Genomic DNA, 24,642 nt, shown 5'->3' with positions numbered 1-24,642 from the left:
AAAAGGGGAGCCTGCAGCCCTCATTTAGGAGTGTTGTAAAGAAAGGATCTCTCCAAAACATCCAGTTGGCTGCAAAAAGTCCAACTTTTCCACCTACTGGTGTGGGACATAGGGTACAACTAGGGCAGAAAGTCCCAGTCAGACCACGCTGTTACTGAGTCATTTAGTGGAGGAGTCGGCATTCCTCTCTGATTCTCCTCTGTCCCTGTTCTGGTTGAAAGTGACCATTCAGGCCAGGGTATAGTTGGGACTTGTAATGCCTTATCCCTGTTGTCATCTGCCTAAAAATGAACCCTTCTTTGCTGATATGCTTCATGTAAGTCTGAGTGCAGTGGAGTGAATTGCGACTTCTGTCTCTCACTGTGTTTTCAAACTGTTGGCGCTGTAACCTTAGAAGATCAACAGATATCTGTAGTTGCGAATCCTTGGTGACCTCTTGAGCTGAACTGGTCCTCTCAAGGACAGGATTGCAAAATACCTTTCCTGGTATCGAGGTGATGTGGCCAAAGCAATGTGAGAGTAGGTTCATTACCACCCTGTCAAGGTCATGGGAAGTGGCAATGGAGTCCATGCCATTCCATGGCTTGGTCAAATGTAACAAATGTTGTATTTGGGATCACACTTTCTTAGTAAAGTACAGATTTTAGTACTTTTTAGAGTCCCATCCGGGATTTCAAGCCACATTGCCAGAATGAGGCATCTAATTGCCAGCACACAAATTCAGTGATCAAACCCAATCAAAGCTGTGTCTAAGTTTTTGTTTAGGTCAAAGATGACCGACTTCAGAGGAAAGGTAAATGTATCTGTGTTTCAACGCGACATTAAGAAACAGGATCGACGATGATCATCAATAAGATCACTTTGAAGGCCTAAGTTGTCAGCAATCCAAGTTAGCATATCTGCCTGATCTACACTGTCAAGGCTGTCGATAGGGGAGATGGCTTGATCATAGGTTACAGAGTTGTGTACAGTCTGATCTGTGTTGTCCTCCAATACACAAGGTTGTGTGGTCGGTCTAGGCTCATCACCATCTGAGCGTGTCTGTGGCTTGTCCTAATGCAAGCCTCACTCATCTCACTCACTCATGGCTTGTACTAAAGCTGGAATATCCAACTGAGAAAACACTGAGGATTGAGTCCGATGATCCCATGATGTAGGTAAGGCAAGCCGATGCTGCTGATCCCACCCTCCGATCGTGATGCCCTATACAATACTCATTGGAATGATAATATGCACAGTCCTGATCCCGATCTTGACTGTCATCCCATCTGCCATAAATAGGATGAAGACTGATAAGGTGGATGTCTATCCCGACCAGGGCTGTCAAAACTTCTCCGATCCTGGGGGTATGTTGATGGAGGGGGTGAGCCGATCCCGATCCTGACTGTCGTATCTACGACAATCTTCTAGGTTCGAATGATTGTTAAACGCACGTCAATCCTGATCCTGGCTATTCGAATGTCTTTGATCCTCTTGAGAAGAAGATAGAGATGGGATACGACAATCCAAATCATGGCTGTCACGATGTCTCCGATCTTCAGACAATCGTATAGGGCTACGACAATCCCAATCCTTGCCCAGGATTCTCTGATCCTCTGAACTGACTGAAGGGGGAGAATGCTGATCTCTATCCCGATGCAAACGATCATAGCTTTGACATTCTTCTTAAGTCGAGGATAGTGATGAATGCCGACTCTCAACCAACCTCCAGGAAACCCCCCTCTAAATCTTCACAACACCTTGACCGATCCTCTATCCGAATTTCTGATGCAGGGAGCACAGCTGTCAATTGGGACGAATCCATGTGTTCAACCTGGTGACAATCTTCAGTGGATTGAATCATAGTTGTTATTGCAGGCACAACGACAATAGAATGGGTTTCGTTAGACAAGGGCCGAGATAGGTCGGCTGTAAGGAAGGAGTTGAATGCCTCATCATCCTCTAAGTCTGAGACAAGTGCTGGCATGATAGAATACTGTTTCAAGGTTGTAAATTAGACGCTTTTGAACAACTGCTTTAAGTGTGGTCTTTTGGGGTTTCTTAGCCACTGACGGACCATATATGAAGTGAAGTCAGCCGTACATAAATCTGTGCACTTGCTGCGTCTCTTAGAGTCAGTACACCAACCACGACGGTCACAGAAATCTAAGTGTGGGTCATGTACTGAAAAAGTCTGTCTACTATTATTACACACTTTAGGTTTCTGATTATCCATGATCACGCACTCAGCTGAGTTCACAGAAATAAAAAAATAAAAACATAATTCTCCTCAAATAAAAGAACGTCTCCACACGAGGGCGATAAGAAAGAGAATGAGTAAGCTTGGGACGTCAGTGTTAGTGTTAGTGTTAGTGATGGTAGCCATGGTTTGGGCTGGGATGTGTTTTGAAGCTGGCTACATCTTCAAGGATCGTTTTCACCCAAGGATCGTTTTCACCCCAGGATCGAAGAAGAAGGATGAAATGCACAGTGTGAGATAGGATCAGTTTATATTTTTCTCTAATTTTCTTTTCCTGACATGACACATCTGAGTCCCACAGAGTTGCATCACATCACACCATGAACACATTTGAGTCCCACAGAGTTGCATCACATCACACCATGAACACATCTGAGTCCCACAGAGTTGCATCTCATCACACCATGAACACATCTGAGTCCCACAGAGTTGCATCTCATCACACCATGAACACATCTGAGTCCCACAGAGTTGCATCTCATCACACCATGAACACATCTGAGTCCCACAGAGTTGCATCTCATCACACCATGAACACATCTGAGTCCCACAGAGTTGCATCTCATCACACCATGAACACATCTGAGTCCCACAGAGTTGCATCTCATCACACCATGAACACATCTGAGTCCCACAGAGTTGCATCACATCATACCATGAACACATCTGAGTCCCACAGAGTTGAATCTCATCACACCATGAACACATCTGAGTCCCCCTCTGTCGGTATTTCCGTTCTTCGATATATACCAGATATTGACAGGTAAAATATGACTTGGACCATTAAATTTGAGGGTTGACAGTCCCTATGTCCGGGAAATTTCAATTGAAAAATACAGATCATATCCTTTGAATCGCTGTAAACATTAATCACTCTCTTTCAAAACTTGGCATGTCAACATGGTCAATTTTTACTATTGGAAATCCCAGTTCTGAAAATAGTGCACAATCCCAGCCAATAATGAAAGACATCCTAGTCACTGCGATACCGATGTTTTAATTTGGATTTTTTTATATGTGATCTGTGATTGGTTGACAAGATAATGACATCACAGAGATAACCACTGACGATGATGGGACCGGTAATTTTTAGTCAGGGCAGCTAGTTTCCTTTGGTACCAGTCCACATCACCGGCAGTCAAAAGTGCCACTGGAAACACTGTGTGTTATTGCATCTCATCACAACATGAGTGCAGTGAGTGAGTGAGTTGGGTAAACACCCCTTTGAACAGTATTCCAGTGGCGTCAAACCTCAAAGTGGGACAAAAGCCAAAAGTGATGCAAATCTCAAACATTTACCACTTTGGAGAAATGCCACGGGCATGGTGCTGGCAAACCTAAAAACAGAATCAGGATGAACTGGGATTCCATCATAACATTAACAAATGACTTCCTAGACCTTGTGCTTTCTGAGAAGATGACTTTCCAAAATGATTTGTCAAAACTTCCATGACTGAAACTTTTTTCTAAAGGAACTATTGTTGATGTAAACACATTTAATGCCATGAACATTAAGGGTGAAACGATACACCGATATTCTGATGCATTGAAATATTTGACCCAAGATACGATACACATGGGCCTATTTATCGATACGTCACGATATCGAACGCAAATCTTAAGTACAGTGTTCCCTCGCTATTGCACAATTCAATATAGCGCTAACTTGGTTAAAGCATGTGGACTCAATATTTTCCCCTTCTCGAAAAACATCATCCGCTGATCACGTAACACCGCAAATACCAGGCAACAAATCCGAACTGAAGCACGCAATTTAATCCAATTATTATACTACCAACCACAGTCACACTACGGCTACTGATGCCTTGAAACAAACTTTAGTTGTCAGCCAGAGAACAGATACATATATAATGAATGCCATACTTTGACTCATTAAGTCATACATGTGGCAATTTGACTTTTATATGTCCAAAGGGCATCACTGTCCCCTGACGATGTTGACATTTCAATTTTTCTGAAAAAGAACCTGAAGTTGAACTATTCAGACAGTAAAGTACATTGATTATTTTCTGGTGTTTGAACTTTGAAGTGTTCTGCTGTTTTGAAATTTGAAGTGTTTTGAAGGAAAGTTAGGGAAGTTTGAAGCTTTACAATTTCAGTAGTCTTGTTATTATAAATGAATTTTGACTGATCCAAAATCATGAAAGGTCCAATCTTGACATGCTTGAAGTCTTGAAACTTAATAAAATCTGGAGTATGGTGATCTGTTTCTGTTTGTTTTTGTATCATTGAGTATTGAGACATGTATCGTATTGTCGCCAGAATATCGAGATATGTATCGTATTGTGACCTGAATATGGAGATATGTATCATATTGTGACAGCCAGTATCATTGCATCCCTTCATGTCATTGACCAGTAGAGCCAATGAGTTTGGTTTTACACCACTTTAGCAATAATCTTACAATATCGCGGTTGCGGGCACCAAAAATGGGCTTCACACATTGTACCAATGTGGGACTTGAACCCAAACATCAGGCGTACTGAGCAAACTCTTCACCACTAGGCTACCGTATGGACAAACAGACAACTTGCCATATCATAAGCATGTCTACTCACTTGGCGTTTTGGTCATGGTGCGGTAAAAAGGTTGAAATTGGTCTCACCTTTGGTCCCAGTTCTGGATGGTTGAGCAGCACATGTCTGATGCCGGTCCGGATGCAGTTGAGCATGTCATAGCGATGGTGATCGATGTCTACCTCAACTACCCCTTTACGCTTGAGTCGCTTCTGAAGACGTTGCCAGGCACTGGACCGTGACTTCAGCTCTGCTTGCTGTTGATTGGGAGAGGTGGACGCAGAGGCCCCGATTTCATGTAGTTCGATCGACATGGTACCAAAGGTTTGTGTGACTTCAATTCATTTGAGTTACCAGTTGGTTATTTCTGTTGACAGAATGAAGAGAATGTTCAAAGATTCTGACAGCGCAAGCTAGCTTCAAGAACACCTAATTCAGGATTGTCAGCATGGTCAGGAGTATGGATTATCTGGATGCAAAACATGTTTTATTATAATTGAGAATGGGCACAAATGACATGCATTGCATGGCTTTACATTCATAGAATTAACAGTCAATATGTCAATTAAAAAATATCATTAGAGCCTCATGTTCAGGCTCTTTAAGGATGTTAAATATATGTACAAGCTCTAAAAATATTCACCCATATATAAATAAATTAATGATGACTTCCTGAATACAATGTGACCTTGGCAATGTCGGACAAGTTCATTTTATGAACATGCAGAACAGGGGCTTAAGTCTGGTATTTCCTAGATATACTCAAAATACCAACTGTCATATCTCTCCAAACTTTTGGATGCTACCATTCGGCCATTAATTGCGTTCATCTGCATTGCATCTATGGGGAAAAACTCACTGGACACTTCCCTCTCAAAAATATTGTCATCCAATTTAAGACATCATTAACTTTTGAGGGCATGCTCGAATCTCCAGATATGACATCATGATAGAACAAGGTTTGTTGTGAAATAAACCACTCCTCGTTCTTTTCGTTCTTTGCAATTGATAGCAGAGCTGTGTTATAGTAAACTGTTAAATACAACACCTGATTCAGAAATTCAGCAAAGTTTTCATGTCATAATTAGATCCACAGTAAGTGCTTTTATAAGTTATCATGATGTAACATTTATACAAATTTTCATATGATAATAGTGAGTGAGTGAGTGAGTTGGGTTTAACACCGCTTTTATTAACAGTATTCCAGTTATATCGAGTCGTGTCAGCTTAATGCGGGAAGAAAGCACGAAGTGATGCAGGTCTCAGACATTTACCACTTCGGTGAAACCCATGAGTCCAGGTATGGTGCTGACAAACCTAGAAACATAATCGGGGCGAACCGGGATTCGAACCCACAATCATAGGTTTCTGGCTTGCCCAAGGGACACAACTCAGCACAGCAAATCGCGGCTCCTTAGAAGACTGGGTCACCTGTGCCCCCCATATGATTATAGAACAGCAAGTAATATATATAAGGATCCAGGGAAAATGCAGATACAAAATATTAGTTTCAGTTATAGCATATAGATAAATACTAACCTAAGGTAACAAGAACCCATCCCTCAGACATACTATTCAATTAAACATAGCTTAATATGTTGCCTTGAACTATTTTATTTAAGTAAACCTGTCATCACCTATATTAGAATAGCATTGAGCTAATACTTCAATTTAGACTTATTAAGGTTTAGCCCCCATACAAGCTCGCCTATTGTGATATCGTGATCTCTTTCCAAGCACCCAAGCATGTGTCAACAAGATTAGTTCCAGTCCTACAGGATTAAGTATTCCCCTCCCTCTAGCCATTCATTAACCATAGGGCACACTCCATTTTGCATCAACAGCCAATCATTTTCCTTTTGTTGTTCTAATTTTAGCTAAATACATACAGAAGCAATATGTTAGGCCGTTGGGGTTTGACCTCTCACCCATAGCCCAGAGGGTTGTACTGACTCTCTGTGGCACCCTCAGCTATATCCAAGATATTGTTCATTCTGTTCTCGTAATCAAAATTGTAATTAGTCTCTTGTCACTCTGGCTCTTTGCGACTAATTCCCAACAAAAACCAGCATGCCATTTGGAAGGTTTTGAAGAACGGAATAGCAGAAAAATATTACTTTACAGGGTTATTCATAGGTTACCGTATGTTATAGATCTAGGCCCTGTATTTTCAAAGATTACAAGGAAATAAATATAGAGCTGTATTATGTTATGTCAGACAACATGTTTAACAGGAATAATGCCTATGTTTCAAAACAGATTCCATAAAATAATGTTTGTCACCAGGGAATATGTCACAACAACCTACTGTTTCTATGATATCCAAATCTCCAAGACCAGGAAGACTGCAAAGTCATAAATATGGAGTCATGTGAACGACTTCATATTTACGTTACGAAGCGTATAATCCGGAAGATGTTAGCTAGCAGATGTCAACAAGCTGTTGCAATACATCCCTGACCTGATGTATAACCAAGGGGAGCTAATCTTAATTCATGAAATTGATAGGAGTGCCTTCCCTTTAATTGTCCACACCACCATCCAATGGGCACCTTGTTGGTCATGTAAGCCAACCCTAAAAAGTTGGGGATCATGAATATTTCTGGGGATATTTTCATGAAATTGTGCGCTGAGTGTTCACTACAAAATATATCCCCAACCTTATTTTAAACTGATCCCTCACTTATTAATGTAATATTAAAATGACAGCGCCCTAGTCGATTTCATCTCTCAATTTCACATTTGATATTCTATATATAAAGTATTCAAACAAATGAGCATCTTCCTGAGGCAAAAGCGTTTACTGACTATAAAAGTCTAGTTTCCACCCTTGCCGAACTAGGCTGGTATTATGGAGTTACATTTTGGCGGGACTAACAAGTCTATGCTTAGTCCAATCAAAATCGCATAACCTAATCAAATTCCAGTTTGTGAAATGTCGTGCAGATTTCGGTCAATTGCAGCATTTGCAAAGCATGTGCACCGCCAACTCATTGTCAACAGATATTTTCCACGTCTTTTCATGTTTTTGATCAACGTGATATGATGCACATTGTGATGTTTTATAACAATATAGATCTTGATTATCGATCAGATCATCAAGACAGGGCTGCCGGGTTTTTTTAAACAAATCAAGTGATATGAGAGGTGGAATCTGATTGGCCCATTGGGGAGGGGCTTAGAAGGGACATAAATATAGAATACTAAACGAGCTCCCGTGTAATACCAATTTTATGAAACGAGTGAATAGTTGTGGTATCTGACGAGCGAAAGCGAGTCAGATACAACTATTCACGAGTTTCATAAAATTGGTTTTACACGGGAGCGAGTTCAGTATTTTATTTATTACTTGCAATTTATAACTTTTTTTGAATTATACTGTTGAGTATGAATAGGCTGACACCTACATGATCCACGACATAGTCCAATTGAGTTTAACAGAATAATACTTCAAACACGTCAAAAGTTGAAACGTATGAATTTCATACCATACAACGGGTCTACCTTTAGAATTCACAAAATTATCGTAGGGCTAAGACTTTCGCATCTCACATACTTTAACTTAGACCAACGACTGTCGTTGGGCTACAATACGATCGCCTTGTGGAACGGGCCTTGCACCTCAAAGTTTTCAATAACGTCACAATACCCGATGACGTAATTTGTGGAATTTTGATGCAAGATCCATCGGCGAAACAATGCCATGTGACGTCAGCCTAGCAACAAGGTTGCTGGGGTCATCGAGTGTGCATAAGCTCCTCTCAGTGATCTATCAACTCCACACGCAATGTCGTTGAATAAGCCAAGGGATGTTTAGAGCTTTCAATATTTGTTCGTGAAACGTGTTCCGAGGGCACATAAGCACGCGTTTTGGTATTACACAATGTGTAATAAAGCTGTATGTTTATTAAACGGGTGATCTCTTCACGGGCAAGTAATAACTCATATTAACCACTGGTGGCGCTACGTTCGAGCCCAGAAATTCCAGCCTTGTTCCGCAAGGGTGGAAATTGGACTATAAAAGTCAGTTAACTCCCTTGCCCCGGGAAGATGACAAATGAGCACAACACAATTAATCTCATTCTGAGAGAGTGAAAAATCGATTGGACAAATGTTTAATACGTCCAGCCAGGAAGCAATTTCCACCATAAATAAAACATTTGAACACAAATGCAGTGGAGAATGTCCACTCATGACATTAGTTATTTATGACCCTTCAAACATGTCTCATGGTTCACGTCTACTACACTAAAAATCATGTGAATAAACCTAATTGTAAACTTCATATATGTAACAATGTTTGAGAGCACTGATTTGATAAATGAAGAAAAAACTGACTAACATTGAAATGAGTCAAAATGTTTGCACGACCATCAATTAAATACATCATACGAGATATGACAGTGCCATGAGTGAAAATTTGTGCATATAGAATTAAACATGTTGAAGTTACACAAACATCACACTCAGACAATGATACAATGTGTGAAAGGTTTTTATTTACTTAATTGTCCTTTATCTGCATAATTAATTCAAGTTTGTACACTAAGTGACTAATGCATCTTAAGCATGTTAAGTTGAATATATTACTGACAATGATGACTAATCTATGCAGTATTGCATTGATGTAGGCAAAGAATTACACATGTCAATTGTTCGATCATACCGACACTACTCTACTTGTTCAAGAATCTAGCTATCTTATTCTGATTAGCTATTTACTGTCTTGAAAAAACCCATGCCAGTGTCAGCAACAGTGGAACCTATTGATATGGGCAACACACAGCATACACAGGCACAGTCAAAATGAAGCAAATAGAGTGAAAAGAACTGTCGACATTCAAGTCAGCCTGGCTGCTGTCAAATACAGGTTTATTTTAAAGCAATTCAATGCTGACTGATAAAGCTAAATCAGGTGTCTGCACAAGCTTCACATAATTTAGTTTGGGTCCTTATCTCTATCTTATTTTAGTTTATGAAAATCAAACTAACCAACCAAGCATACTGTAGTCATGGTAGTAATGTCCTGTATTTCTTGTAGGGCTGGGACGGGTAACTCGGGTACCCAGGTCGGGTGGGTACTGAGTAGGTCCCGGGTACCCACAGGACTACCCGGACCCGTGGTTAGTCACGTGATATATTGTCAAATGACTAAAATTACCTAGAACTCTATGGTTACACTACAAGTCATTAATGTTCGCTTTTCTTTCTGACTATGCACCCATTCCGCCCGATATGGTGGAATAAAGATATAACCTAGTCAACTTCAGTGTATGCATGGCCAGATTATTAATACATGTATCTAAATACGTTTTGCCAGGGCTATGCTACAAAAAAATTACCAAACGGACAGTTTGAGACATCTCCTGAGACCTACAGTGGGTACCCGGGTAGGGTAGGGTAATAGGGGGGCGGGTACCCGGGTAGTAAATTTGGACTCGGCCCTAATTTCTTGTGATGTAAAAGTAAAAATCACAGGAAAAACACTGTGTGAGTTTAATTCTTTTTCGTAGAAAATCTGTCAATTTAGTATGACATGCACACAGGCTACAGATCATACAGTTGATTACCTAGTCAAGTTCATGCATAGGACAATGTGTATATTGAATACAGTAGTACACACAAATCAAAAGTTATAAATGAAGTAACTTCCCGCTCCCACCAAAAACAGTGACAATTCACGAAGCTATAAAATCTTAGATATAATCAATTTTACCAAAATATATTTCTGTTGAAAAGCTATTTCATGAAAATTAAATGTTGTTACTGGTTAATTGTGCACGCGTTTACAAGCCTTTACCTTTGATTGAGGAAAATAGGTGTATAGCGAAAAGAAGAACCAGTTTGATCTTTTCAAAGATGCGCCATTTCAAAGTGCTGTCAAACTTGACAGCTGTCAAATCCGAGTCAAACCCCCAGGCTCCAGCGCATCTGTTTGGCGCTATTCCAATGAGTGTGCATATGATGCTTAATGTATACAGCCAAACACATTACCTGCACAACATATCAACAAAAGAAACGCAATGCATTGAAAAAACAAATAATATCTACCTGCATTACACAGAATATCCCTTCCCTCGGCTCCAATTAAAATTCTGAAAATATCAATTTTCAACCGGAAGTAAACATTCTTACCCCCCTTGATCCACAGTTACTTCCCCATTGGAATACGGCGTGAAATATGTTCGTGGGTACTGTCGGCGAAAGTTAATGGGAATGATGTTTGTTTTTGACCGCTCAGTATTTTACTGGTTCGTATAATGATAAAAGTGAACAGCTGGTAATCCAAATAACACTTGTCATTGCATTTATCTGAATAAATCGTCCAGTAACAGCTTGTCTCCTTATCTCCAATCTAAACTGATCTTAACTTGTAACTAATGTAAGTGCTGTTCATTGGCAATGCACTAACTCCATGTACGCAAATGTACACAAGCCTAGAGTCGCATTAGAAACGGCAGTGATGAGGATTTACCTTGTAGGGTATCAAATAAGGGAAACTTCACACTTGCAGCATGTTTACTTCCAAACTGAAACCTGTTAGTGAAAACAGACAGTCGCGTATATATATTGCCGAGTTAGGGTACAAAATGTGTACATAAAGAAAGGTGAAATACAGTCGGTTCATTGAGGTATGAATCGAAAAACCGAGAGTAGGATTAAAAACAAAGTTCATTGGACCTGTCAATCAAGGAAAGAGGCGAGAAGAACTGCAACAGTCAGACTGTAACGAGCCGGAACAAATATGTCTGGGAGAAGGCGTCTGTTTCAAATGACATAGTCCATTACCTCCAGATTCAAACATTAGTTCCCTGAGAAGTTTAGCTAGGCCAAAAGAAGAAAGGAAAGACATAGTAACAGAAAACCATATATATTAAAGATTTTCCTGGTTATATTTTCAAAGTTCAATACCAAGAATATATTTTTCCTTTTATGACAAATAATTCCGTTACTTTCATTGACCTACGATCATTATCTATTTCAAACTTTTCTTTTTGTAGAATTGGATGAAATGGAAACTGTTCTGGAAATAAACTATCACGAATGTCTTTGAAGGTGCATGTACATACCCAGGTGTAAATACAGTTCTAAAGTCGTATTAATGAAACAATATGAAAGAAAATGTTGAATTTCATGGACTGTCCATGCAAGTATTTTTTGAGCAAAGGTCTAAATGAGGCAGCCAAGTGCAAAATACAAGCTGAGACAAGGATGTATGTTTTCTAGTGGTCATAGAAAAACAAATTTGTTCAGAGTTTTGAACACATGAACTGTATATACATCGAACACTACTTTAATTAAAAGTAATTCATATTTTCGTAATTTTCTCTTTCACTTAATCTAGATATTATTTGTAATCGTGCCATAAAAACAATAATTTTGCTTTCTTTCACCGGTGCAAGTTTCGTTTCCTTGTATTAAAAATAGCCTACTCTACGTTTCTTGAGCTTTCAAAGTAGTATTAAAGTTTTTAAATTATCAAATTACATCTCGTTTCAAGAGTTTTATAAGTTAAATTTAAACCATTTACAACAGATCATAACACCCAAAGTATAAAAAAGCGGTCTGTGTGATAGCACACTGCTTGCATGACATTCAGCGCCCAAGTTACGAGTGATCGAAAATAGGTTTGTTGAATAGATTTGCTGCCCACGGAAACATTTCAACGATTTTGATTGAATCTATGTGTATTTACTCTTGGGTGGTAATACATTATTATAATCTTGTTAATTATTAAAAAATAATAATGATGTCCGATATTGAGCGATTTCAATTTGAGTATTGTTATGACTGTTTAGAGATCTTTTATCCTTTGGAAATGTTTAAAGTCAATTACCCTGAAGTTGTTTTTTTCACTAATGAAAGAGCATGGACACTGAAACCTACATGGACGTAACCGGAATTTCTTTCAAGATATACATTCCAAACTGGCATTGGTATGGTAACATGATCCGTGACACAGTCTGCATCTGAACTAATCACGACCACTTCCATCAATTTTGTTTTGATGTCAAAAACACTGCCAATTTCATCGGGATTTTTTATCGGTAAATATAAATCGCGGAAAATTCTCAGTGAATATGTACTGCGACATAAAAGTGATATGTCTATCACCGTTAGGATGTATACTTTCCAATTGTATGAATTATTGGACATTTAGGTTTCAAACAAGGGCAGTTACTTGACTTTACTTGGCACATTCAGGTGCTTCCATATTACGATTAATGTAGAAAACTTACAATACAAGCACTTTTATCGATGGCTAGGCAGTGCATATACCTTTTGGATTTGTTGACTTTAGATACTGTTCGAAAGACGATCAACTCGAGTTGCATGTTATACAATTCGGTTACACTGTGTGAAGAAGTTAGAACTTTGTAACACTTTTGATACAGTGTATACGTTTTTGAACCTGCGACATCTTCAAAGTGCAGCCCCGAGCAGTATGGTTTGTTTGTTTAACGCCACACTCAGCAATATTCCAGCTATATGACGGCGGTCTGTAAATAATCAAGTCTGGACCAGACTGTCCAGTTATTGATATCATGAACATCGCTCCACGCAATTGGGATCGATGACATGCATCAACCAAGTCAGCTAGTCTGACCACCCAATCCCGTTAGTTGCCTCTTACGACAAGCATAGTCACCTTTTATGGGAAGCATGGGTTGCTGAGGACCTATTCTACCCCGGATCTTCACGGGTCGAGCAGAACGCAAACCCAGCTGACAGACAGGCACCATGGGGGTTAAGCTTGCACTTTCAGCCAACCGAGACATTAAAGTATTTGTACTTCGTGAACTTTGTACAGATCCATCAGAACTAAATCATTGGAGTTCTAATTTTCTCTTGTTAAAAATGAATATCCCCACAGGGATCCGCTTGTCGTAAGAGGGAAATTCGTGGATCTGGTGGGGAGGCTCGGTGACTGTTGAGTGTGTCAGTGTACCCTGACAGAGTGGAGCATTGCTCAGGGTATCAATCACTGGTCTGGTTCCGACTTGGTTATTTACTGACCACTGTGATATGGAATAATGCTGAGTGGAGCATAAACAACCAACAAACACATTTTCTCAAGTAAGTGAAACATAGCCCCCTCATTTCAGCCTCCTTTGAAGAATGACTGAAGCACTTGCAAGTGAGTGTCATGACAACAGATGCCAGAGAGAGCCAGCCCTGCAGCCATGGCAACGGGCTTGAAGTCAGTGATGTGTCAGAGACAGCAGAAAATGACGGAGGCCCTAAGTTTGTTCCACAGCTCTATGTACAGAGATACAGCTTCGTCCGTAATGTCCTGCATCAGCATCAAGTGACTAGTGTAAGTCATGGTAGAAAATAACTGCAGTGGTCGTTCAACTTGCACCTTCATAGTCTCTTGTGTGCAAAACGCACCTGAGTATAATATACAAGCCCATTCAGGTTTGAGGGAACAATAATTATTGTATAAAATGTTCAGTAGAAAATTACATTGTTTTGCTTCATGTGAAGTTTTGGCTGAAGGAAGGAGATTACAGATATGTTCAAAACATCATTGTTAGTGTTTATCTTGAGATAAATTGCGATGATAAACAATGTATACAATTATAATTGTATTTCCCATTATGCTAGGCATTTTGTATATGCAGTGATCAATGTCACAATCATTGCTGTTTTCTCATAAAATAATCACAGAATAAGAATCACCTGTGCCTGCTTTGCTCCAAATATTTTCCAGTGATTTAGGTAAAAATACCCAACATTATAACTTTGATGAAAAGCTTGCTGTTGTACTGTTTAAGAAATGAGCTTTGAGGAGTTGTGGATTATGAGTCAACAGTGAAGGAATGATGTAACTACCTGAGCTCTTGGCAAGTGGCTTATGTATTCATGCACGTCATACTGTGGCCTGTGGTAAAACGAGAAGGCTGGTTGTTACTACCGGTAATTGAACGTTAGCAATGCTTGTTGCTTGTTGACATTTAAAGCTGTTGACTTCACGTCTAAGTGAGCTAAAGTGCTGTTGCACTATTAGAGAATATCCTACAAGCGATGAGGAATTATGGATTGTTTTTCCCGAGTGAATTGATTTTTTTAAGTTCTAGGAGCAAATCTGAGCAAATGTAGAAAAATATGGGTTTCCTTATCTCAAATGGACACATCAGCTTAGTATTTTCAAATGACATCACATAAAATTGTCATTAACAATGGATGATGTCATCTTCAATTATTTGTGACAATGTGTTCTTATAACCTCAAAGTCTCAAACCCGTGAAGATTCTGGGGTAGAATAGGTCTTCAGCAACCCATGCTTGCCATAAAAGGGCGACTATGCTTGTCGTAAAAGGCGACTAACGGGATCAGGTGGTCATGCTCGCTGACTTGGTTGAGACATGTCATCGATCCCAATTGCATGGATCGATGCTCATGATGTCAATCACTGGATTGTCGGGTCCAGACTGGATTATTTAACAGACCGCCGTCATATAGTTGGAATATTGCTGAGTGCGGCATTTAACAACAAACAAACAAACAAACAAATCATATAACCTCACATTGCTATGGGCCTCTTTGCGAACAATGACAAGAAGAAGATAACTTTGATCGATAGGATCAACACTGCGCAAAGAAATTTTGTAGCATACCACCTATTGATGCAACTTGTACCTATACTGTCATAAAGCGCATGTCACCCAGAAGGTAAAACAAATTGTTATTGCATGTGGTACATTCAGAAAGAGGAGTGAGACTGTGACACATTTCTGATGAAATATTAATGTAATATAACAGTAGAAAACAAACATTATGAAAACAAAACAAGTAATATGTCTTCACAACAATGACTTCCTGAAACATTTGTTTTTACTTTCAGTGAACAAGGGGTATTGAGTTGACACAATCATAGTGGTAAAGATGATACTGTTGACACTGATATATCTACAGGGTAATGTTATTTATATTTTTTTCATAATTAATCTTTTCAAAGTAATAGTTGCATTGTTGTAATATTATTTTATAATGAACAAGATCAGTGGAGACATGCAGATATTGTTAACATTGAAACCCACAATGTTGTGAGTCAGGGTATTGTAAACCATGAACCCAACTTCTCTGTGAGAGTTAGTTAGGGGCGGTCGGGTAGCCTAGTGGTTAAAGGGTTCACTCATCACGCCGAAGACCCAGGTTCGATTCCCGACATGGGTACAATGTGTGTAGCCCATTTCTGGTGTCCCCCACCATGATATGCTGGAATATTGCTATAAGCGATGAAAAACCATACTCACTCACTCACTATGCCAGTTACCTCCCGAATGCTAATATGTTGACATGAGTACAATGTGTGTAGCCCATTTCTGGTGTCCCCCACCATGATATGCTGGAATATTGCTATAAGCGATGTAAAACCATACTCACTCACTCACTATGAGAGTTACCTCCCGAATGCTAATATGTTTACTCCTGTAGCCCGACACGTCAATTTTTCACGCTGTCCAAAAGTGCTAAAACTTTGCTACAAGGAAACTGGGTCAACAGTTCCCACTTAATGATATGCTATAGGCTTGTCTCTGTCACTCAGGCAGACCTCACTACACAGAAATGGGTCTACGTTTTCCACATTACGATATACTGTGGGCCGAGGCCTGTCCCCATCCCTCTCGGGTAAGTGGGTAGGTGTTAGTTACAGGTTCAAGTGTGGTGTGAAAGTTATAAGGGTGGGGTGACCAGTAAAGTCACTTATTCATCCACTGCCAACAGGTTGTAGATATTGGCTGTGGAGAATGTGGAATAGCAACTCTACTGAAGACAGTTACCTCTGTGGAGAGCATCACCCTGGTGGACATGGACAAGCGGATCCTGGAAGCCAAAAAGCTCTGTATCAAGCCCCTGATATATGACTACCTACACAGGAGGGAGAAGCCCCTGTGTATCAGGATATTCCACGGGGATGCCACAGTGCTGGACTCCAGACTGCAGGGCTGTCAGGCTGTCACCATGGTAGAATTGTAAGCAGCTTTCTTTACTTGAGCCAAACTTTCTTTGTCTTACTGTTTTTACAAATCATTAGCTTCAGTTGGTCCAAATAATAATAAAGTGATGTAGCTAATTTTTGGGCTGTGCTTATGTTGTGACCTGTTTGTGAGGTGTCCAGCGTAAACATCTTCTGCACAGAAATCAAAAGACTAATGAAACTAATCACATGCTTGTTCCCATCAGTGATGATACCCCAAATATTTCCAGAGGTTTGAATCCAATTTTCAATATTGATGCCATGGCAGGCATACTGAAAAATCTGTTTTTGACATTACACAGCCATTTATTTTCAAAATGGAATGAAATCATGTACACATGTAGTTAGCATGGGTAGTAGTTGGATCCAACGGACATGTTCCATTTTTTTTTATATTTTATAGTTTGACCTTTATTTGACCTTTGCTCTTTAACAATACTGCAAGCTGAAACTCTTTTGTTTGTTTGATTTTTAACGCCGCACTCAGCAATATTCCAGCTATATGACAGCAGTCTGTAAATAATCGAGTCTTGACCAGACAATCCAGTGATTGATATCATGAACATCGATCCACTCAATTGGGATCGATGACATGCATCAACCAAGTCAGCGAGCCTGACCACTCGATCCCGTTAGTCGCCTCTTACGACAAGTATAGTCGCCTTTTATGGCAAGCATGGGTTGCTGAAGACCTACTCTACCCTGGATTTTCACGGGATATTACTCAGCTTTTTTTATTGAAAATATAATGACATTTGGTATATGTGTAGATAGTAGTGGGTCTCAGTACATGCAATAGTTTGACCTTTGCATGTTGACCATGCTCCTGAATTCTCTCAAAATACATTTCCTCATACTGTAAACATCTCTTCCGAAACCACACAATACCTGTTAATCTGAAATTTCATATGCAATAAGTATGTGTTGTGTGAAATAAGATATGAATTTATTTTTGTGTTGATTTTTTTATTTTTTACCCTGATGTGGCATATCATCAAGAATTCTTCATAGTGTTTGGTTGTAAACTTATTTTTGTTTCCCCTTTGTCCTGAAATTGAAACCTAATTTTGTCCCAACAATGGTGTCTCTAGAAAGTACTTTGAGTTTCTATATAAAGAAAAAACAAACGGGATCGGATGGTCAGGCTCGCTGACTTGATGCATGTCATCGATTCCAATTGCGTAGATCGATGCTCATGATATTAATCACTGGATTGTCTGGTCCAGATTTGATTATTTACAGACTGCCATCATATAGCTGGAATATTGCTGAGTGTGGCGTTAAACAACAAACCAACCAACTATATAAAAAAAACAATCTGTAAACAAATTTCTGTAAAAAACTGCTTAGGCATATTGGAAGGTTCATATCCTTGTTTGCACTCAAAACCCTGTTGTACTTTGTTCCAGTATTGAGCACCTAGTACCGTCTGACCTTGAAAAGGTCGTAGAACGTGTATTTGGTGACCTTGGACCACATCTGATTGTCATGACAACTCCAAATGCAGACTTCAATATACTGTTTCCAAATTTTACTGGTTTCCGACACTGGGATCACAAGTTTGAATGGTCAAGGAAAGAGTTTCAGAGATGGTAAGTAGATTCTCATCATCACGTTTGATTTAAACTGACATCAAGGATGTCTGCTGGTATGGTTTTGTGTTTTTGTGTCTGAACTATCGTATGTTCAGTCTTTTAACAACGCAAATCCTCAAATATGCGGTATAATCTACCGTCCAAAAAGTGAAAAAGGTCTCATTTTACGACAGGCCGTGTACTGCCATGATTACTTACAACTAAAGATTAGAGTAGCATGGCAGCTTTCTTCAGGCAATGACCATGATGATACATGTATCACTACATTGTAACTTTGTTGCGTGATGTCTGGCACTGTATGATGTCATCAAGGGAATGTTGCTGCACCTTAGAAATTGAGGCAAATACATAAATGCTGACGTTTTTGTAGATTTGCTGAAAAATGGCCACACTAACATACAGAAATTATGTTTTCATACAGATGAACATTTCAGGTTGTTAGAAAACTTTGAAAAGTTAAATATTATCAGTTATAGTTAAACATGACTTAACATGACTTAACATGACTAGTGTTTGCCCTATATGTTTCTATTGTATGACTTGGAGGTTCATTTTCCCCCAAACCGACTGAAACAATAGCTGTTACTAAGATGAAGTAAACAAAATGTTCGATATGAGCATATTTGCAATCAAACACTTTGTTAGCACCATACCTGTCTATGTTTCACCAAGGTGGTAACTGTCTTGGACATTGTTCACTTTGGAACACCATGGCATCACTACAACTTTCATAAGCCAATAGTAAAGTATGGGAGTTAAGATCACCTTAGTTCTAAAATCGCATTGTGGAGCAGGGCCTATGATATAACTCAAAGAGTGTTCAAAGTGGTGTTAATTTTAGCTAGCTAAATCACTCACCCTCTCTCGCTTGCATTCCTTCCCTCAAAATGTAAAGCATCCTACTATGGGTCATGTCTGTTCTGTGAGCAGGTGTGAAGATATCTGTGATAAGTACCTCTACAGTGTGTCATATGATGGTGTTGGCACCCCCCCTGAGAGCTCTGCCCATGTCGGCCACTGTTCCCAGGCCGCCATCTTCACCAGGACACAGCAGGCACGCAGTGCGCACCCAGCCGGTACTCCCTGCTACACCCTGGTAGGTGGATATTGACATGAACCTTCTGAAGGTATTTCATCCTCCCCTTGAACATGCTGAAACCTCAACACCTTTGATGTTGAAATATTCTTGGGATGATCCCAGCAAAGCTGCTCACAATATTCCAATTTGCCATTTTGAAAATGTTGTCTTTACCATGACTTTCCCCTGCAGTACAAGTAGGATGACATTTGATGTGCAGTATGGTTTGTTGGCTATGATTGTAATGTGGTTTGTTGTGTATTTTGACCTTTGACTCATGTGCCAGTATGGCTGATGTATTAAATATTTGGCCCTTGACTTACCATTATTGATGTATCAACATGTAATTCAGTGTACATGGCAATATGTGTGTTGTGTAGAAACTTCTGTTACCTTTTGTGTTGCCTTGTTAAACCTTGTATAAGCAGTGATAAGGCTAAATAAATAATAGTCTTGGTTCTCAGGCACTGCCCAGATCATCATAAATCTAATTGCACGTTTCATTTTTGTTTCCATTGCCAATTTCTTTTTGTGCATTGTGTTAAAGTATATTTTTGTATTTTTTCAAAAATGGAAATAAAAACAAAACGGGCCGCAGACTTTATGATGATGCGGGTGGTGCCGGAGAACCAAGACTATTATCTTTTTTAAGCCTTATGTATATATGACCTTTATGATCTGATGTAAATAGTTTTAAATTTCATGTGAACTTCATAGCTTTGGTCATGTTGGTGCTCTAATTTTCCAGTTCTTAAACTGTAATATATTTTTGTTAGTAAAAGGTGACTAACATGGGAACCAGTTGGGATTCTGGGTTAGAATTGGTCCCTAGCAATCTGTGCTGGTCATAAAAGGCGACTTTATTGATCTGGTGACACTACACCACATAGCTGCTACAAGTATTCACGAATACAAAGCCATGATGTGTCGACAAAGTCTATGATGTTGCAAATGTTTTTGCTTTGTTCCCAAGATTGCTCAATGTGATTATCCCTACAAGGAGAACAAGTCCACTGTTGAGGACAGACTGGCATTGGAAGTACAGTACCACATTCGTCAGCTGACCCTGAACGCTGAGCTTGATGAGGATGAAGGTCACTCTGTGATAGCTGTGGAGAAGTTGTTCTCTTTTCGGCCAATCAAAAATATCTGTGATATTGACAAGCTCAGGTACAGACTTTTGTTTGAAACATCCATCCTCTACTGTAAATCATGGAATAGATGCCAGTGCCGATTCTTAGTCTAAAATGCACCCTAATGTTAGTAGACCAACCTAATAAATGAATTGTTTATGGAGAACAACAACTGAAGGCTAAAAAAATAACAGTCTTGGTTCTCAGGCACTGCCCGCTTCATCATAAAGTCTGCTGCATGTTTCGTTTTTATTCATTTCCATTTTAAAAGAAAATATAAAATCCTAAAACTTAAAAACAATGCCATCCAATATAGCACACAGTTACTTCCCTTTACATGCACACTGCTTTACTGCACATCTTGTGTTATGGTCACGGTGGCAATAGGATTTTTCATGCTTGTTAATGTTTGGGGCCCTTTACCAGGTTTTAGGTACACAACTGCTTATTTGGTTACGTACTAGTTTGAACAAGCAAAAAAAAAGACCTACCGTGCGCACTATATTTTCAAAAGTCATTGCCTGAGAACCATTTCTTTTATTCTTTTAAGCCTAAGTTCATAATGTCCTGGTGAATTCTCTTGGGTGGCCATGGCTTATCTTCCTGGAAGGTGGGAAGTTTCCTTGCACCTAGATTTTCACTGTATAAAACACACACTAGATGTTTGTTCTTTACACATGGTGATATGTGCCTGTGCTTGCTCAAGTAATTTGGGGTACAGGTGCCACTGTGGTCACCCTTGGATCTCTCAGGGTCTTCTGGCTGTGGGTTCAAATCCCAGATTTGCCCTGATTATGATCCTTGGTTAGTCAGTACCATATATTTGATACCCGCTTTACCCATTCTTGTGGTAAACATCTACAACCTGAGTCACTATGGGCTCTCCTCCCACATGAAGCTGACACACCTTGGTAATAATAACATACTGTTTGTGTTAGTGGTGTAAAACCCATTATACTTTATCATTTAACTTAAGCAAAACATGATCACATCATCTTCCCGAGGCAAAGGAGTTATCTGACATAAAAGTCCAGTTTCCACCCTTGCCAAACTAGGCTGGCATTATGGAGTAATTTTTTGCCTGGACTAATGAGTCTATGCATAGACCAATCAAAATCTTGCAACAAAGTTGACATCCGGTTCGTAAACTGCCATGCAGAATTTGCAGAATTTGCAAAGCATGCGCACCACCAATTCGGCGTCAACTGATATTTTCCAAATCATTTCATGTTTTAATCAAGGTGCTCAGGTGATTTGATGCACTTCGCGATGTAGTGATGTGAGAGGTGGAGTCTCATTGGTCAATAGGAAGGACATAGAAGGGACATAACTCGTAATAGCCACTGGTGGTGCTATGATCAAGCCCAGTAATTCCAGCCTAGTTAGGCAAGGGAAACTGGTCAGTTAATGGCCTTGCCTCCAGAAGATGGATCACATGGACAGTGTTACAATGTCAGCCTTGTTACCTCACTGAAGAACCTTAAGATTGTTCCTTTTTTGCAGGTCCTATCTCCGTTCCTGTTACACCCTCAGCGATGATGGGAAGAATGTGTTTGTGCCTCATGACGACAGTGAGGGTGACCTTGACAGGTCATGGGGGGAGGAACAGGGAGGGGATTCACACGATGTTGTCACGGTATTGAAAGAAACAGAGGAAACCTGGGACTAATGTACTAAGCAAGTCCTGGATGTTTATTGAATTCCAAGATTGTCTTTCATCATGTTCATGAAACTGTTTACAGCCTTTTGCCACTGTAATATTTTTTACAAGTCTTACAACTTTAGCCATATAAACATTATGGGGTCATTAAGGTGGTTAAAGCATTCGTTTGTCACCGAAGTGTTGTGTTTCATTCCCATTAACAGTGTGAAGCCTTGTCTGGTGTTCTGTGTCATGATATTGCTGGAATATTGCTAAAAGCAACATAAATTCCTACTCACTCTGGTTTGAAATTGAAATGAGCCAAGGCCAAGTGTTTCTCCGTTGTCCATATGTCTGTTAACTTTTGTGGATGACAGTGATTATGAGTTATTTACTTAAAGGGACAGTACGGCGACGATTGTGTGTGTTTTTAAATATGCATGAAATAATTTCCATGTGTGACGTTAAATGCCTAATTCAATTCTCAAACCCAAATGATATATCTCCGAAAAGTGAACAACACAGTGGACTGGCTTCAGTCTTGTTTCATAATAGAGGCATGTTGAAGAGAAAGCTTGTGTGTTTGCCAGCTTGATTAAATTAGAAGCCAGTGTTTGCCAAAGCCTAGATTACATTATAGATATGCCTCGATCATATGAAGCCAATCACTCTCCTACCCAGGGTTCCTTGCAGCCAGCCGATTACCTCTGTCACATTGTCACATGTTGCACAGTCCATTCATGTGTGTTTCATCTGTTTCAGACAGGTCTACACTGTACACATTTAGACAAACATGTCATCAAATGTATAACTTTTATTGAGATAATATCCTAAAACGTGAAAAACTATTTCCATTTACATATTTATGCTCCACACCATCGAAGCCATACAGGGAGCTAGCAATACGGTCATTTTTATGTGCAAAGCTATATTGTTATTCACCTCACTGTCTCAGCTGTAGTAGTGTGTCTATGTAATTATGCAAAACAATATTAGGCTTGCATTAGGCCTGTACATTCTTATTTCATAATAAGTGCGTTTGTTTATAAACTAGAGAAAAGTCCTTTCACGTGATAAGCTTACACCGGCGTTGTGGTAACTGAAGCAGAAAGGGAATAAGGAGAGGAGAGATGAGTAAGCTCGGGGGGGTTTGGCTATTGTTTGGAAACAAAGCTTCAGAACAGTCAACGTCCTGTCCCTTTAAGAAACATATACATTGCAAAGGGAGTATTTTGTCCCTGCTGTCTCATCAATCTTGTTATTTCTTATTTCTTTGGTTTATAATTCAAAGATCTCTTTTTCCTTCAATAAGTTATCGGAACATTATGCAATGTGTGCAGTGTTAGTTAGTTTTGTCTTAACATTTAACCTTTTGTAACCTGCTGTCTTGCAGTTAAACTAATGTGCTAATTATCTTTGTAATGATCATTCAAGTTTATAATCAGCAAAACAAAAACATGGTGCTTTTTAGATTATTTTTTTCATATTTGTAAGGTCAATTTGTGATTTTTATGTTTAGCCTAGAAACAAATGGTGTCAAGGCCTGTATGTTCTAAAAATAGTCTTAGGAAACTAGTAACGAGGGCTATTGTTGGTCAAAACTAGACTTTGGAAATTAAGCCTATCATTTCGGTGAACTAGCAGTTAAAAGCCATGTTATATACATGTATCACAAAAGCCGGGCTTTAGTTTTATTCCAATGTTGATTTTTTAAAATGTTACCAAGACCAATGTAACTTTACTGACATGTTTCCCTTCAACTTGTTATTGTTATGTTGTTTTACTGGAGTACTCTCGTAGAATTTGTTTGATTCTTTGATGTTTCTTTCAGAATGATTGGAATATTATTTCACTTTATTTTAATTTTATATGAAAAAGTAACTGATGTAACTGCTCATGATTAAACATGATGTTACTATAACAACAATGATTATTGTTATTATTCCGTGATGTCCCAATACTTGTAACATAGAGAGTTGTAGAGACAGTAATACTACCCTGTCTCCCAATGTTTATCCTGAACCAGAAATGAACCCCTTGGTGACTCCAGGTCAGACTAGGTCCCCAAATGTGCCACGTTGTAATCAGAGCTGAATAAAGAGTATGGAGAGTCCTTGTGCTCCACTGCATGGCATGGTGGCTTGGATGGTGACCAGTCCTTGTGCTCCACTGTGTGGGATGGTGGCCAGTCCTTGTACCCCACTGTGTGGCACGGTAGCTGGGATGGTGGCCAGTCCTTGTACCCCACTGTGTGGCACGGTAGCTGGGATGGTGGCCAGTCCTTGTACCCCACTGTGTGGCACGGTAGCTGGGATGTAGAGTCCTTGTACCCCACTGTGTGGCACGGTAGCTGGGATGGTGGCCAGTCCTTGTACCCCACTGTATGGCACGGTAGCTGGGATGTAGAGTCCTTGTACCCCACTGTATGGCAC

At 39.6% G+C, this 24,642-nt stretch overlaps 2 protein-coding genes across 4 annotated transcripts in view; one reads left to right on the top strand and one right to left on the bottom strand.

The window, feature by feature from the left end:
- The window catches only part of LOC124144780 (phosphatidylinositol 4-phosphate 5-kinase-like protein 1), a 34,909-nt gene extending 24,014 nt beyond the window's left edge, over positions 1-10,895 (bottom strand). Inside the window, exons 1-2 of the mRNA XM_046514333.2 lie at positions 10,828-10,895; positions 4,866-5,143 (exon numbers count right to left, since the gene is read on the bottom strand). Of these exons, the coding sequence (XP_046370289.1) occupies positions 4,866-5,090 (225 nt within the window). The 5' untranslated portion in view covers positions 5,091-5,143; positions 10,828-10,895. The remainder of the gene's footprint in view (positions 1-4,865; positions 5,144-10,827) is intronic.
- Positions 10,896-10,918: 23 nt separating this feature from the next.
- On the top strand, positions 10,919-24,030 carry LOC124144779 (small RNA 2'-O-methyltransferase-like). 3 transcript variants are annotated; one of them, XM_046514331.2, is made up of 7 exons: positions 10,919-11,027; positions 13,884-14,095; positions 16,510-16,757; positions 18,172-18,354; positions 19,288-19,453; positions 20,409-20,605; positions 22,072-24,027. In XM_046514331.2, the coding sequence occupies exons 2-7, from the start codon at positions 13,925-13,927 to the stop codon at positions 22,235-22,237; spliced, it is 1,131 nt and encodes a 376-aa protein (XP_046370287.1). In that variant the 5' UTR covers positions 10,919-11,027; positions 13,884-13,924; the 3' UTR covers positions 22,238-24,027. The 3 variants fall into 3 exon arrangements, with proteins under 3 accessions (XP_046370287.1, XP_048245224.1, XP_046370288.1); XM_048389267.1 differs by lacking the exon at positions 10,919-11,027 and adding an exon at positions 12,247-12,824 and having other exon boundaries at positions 22,072-24,028; XM_046514332.2 differs by lacking the exon at positions 10,919-11,027 and adding an exon at positions 15,626-15,697 and having other exon boundaries at positions 13,968-14,095; positions 22,072-24,030.
- The last annotated feature ends 612 nt before the right edge of the window (positions 24,031-24,642 follow it).

The sequence above is a fragment of the Haliotis rufescens genome, unplaced genomic scaffold (assembly GCF_023055435.1).
Source record: "Haliotis rufescens isolate VD_foot unplaced genomic scaffold, xgHalRufe1.0.p SCAF_8, whole genome shotgun sequence".
NCBI classification, from domain to species: Eukaryota; Metazoa; Mollusca; class Gastropoda; order Lepetellida; family Haliotidae; genus Haliotis; species Haliotis rufescens.
This window is presented reverse-complemented; position numbering and strand designations above follow the sequence as displayed.

What these genes read in the sequence shown, in the direction of transcription:
- LOC124144779 (XM_048389267.1), top strand. Translation starts at nt 13,925, where the DNA reads ATGACAACAGATGCCAGAGAGAGCCAGCCCTGCAGCCATGGCAACGGG. An exon ending in ATCAGCATCAAGTGACTAGT is followed by an intron (nt 14,096 to 16,509) that starts GTAAGTCATGGT and finishes CACTGCCAACAG; the next exon opens with GTTGTAGATATTGGCTGTGG. An exon ending in TGTGATATTGACAAGCTCAG is followed by an intron (nt 20,606 to 22,071) that starts GTACAGACTTTT and finishes CCTTTTTTGCAG; the next exon opens with GTCCTATCTCCGTTCCTGTT.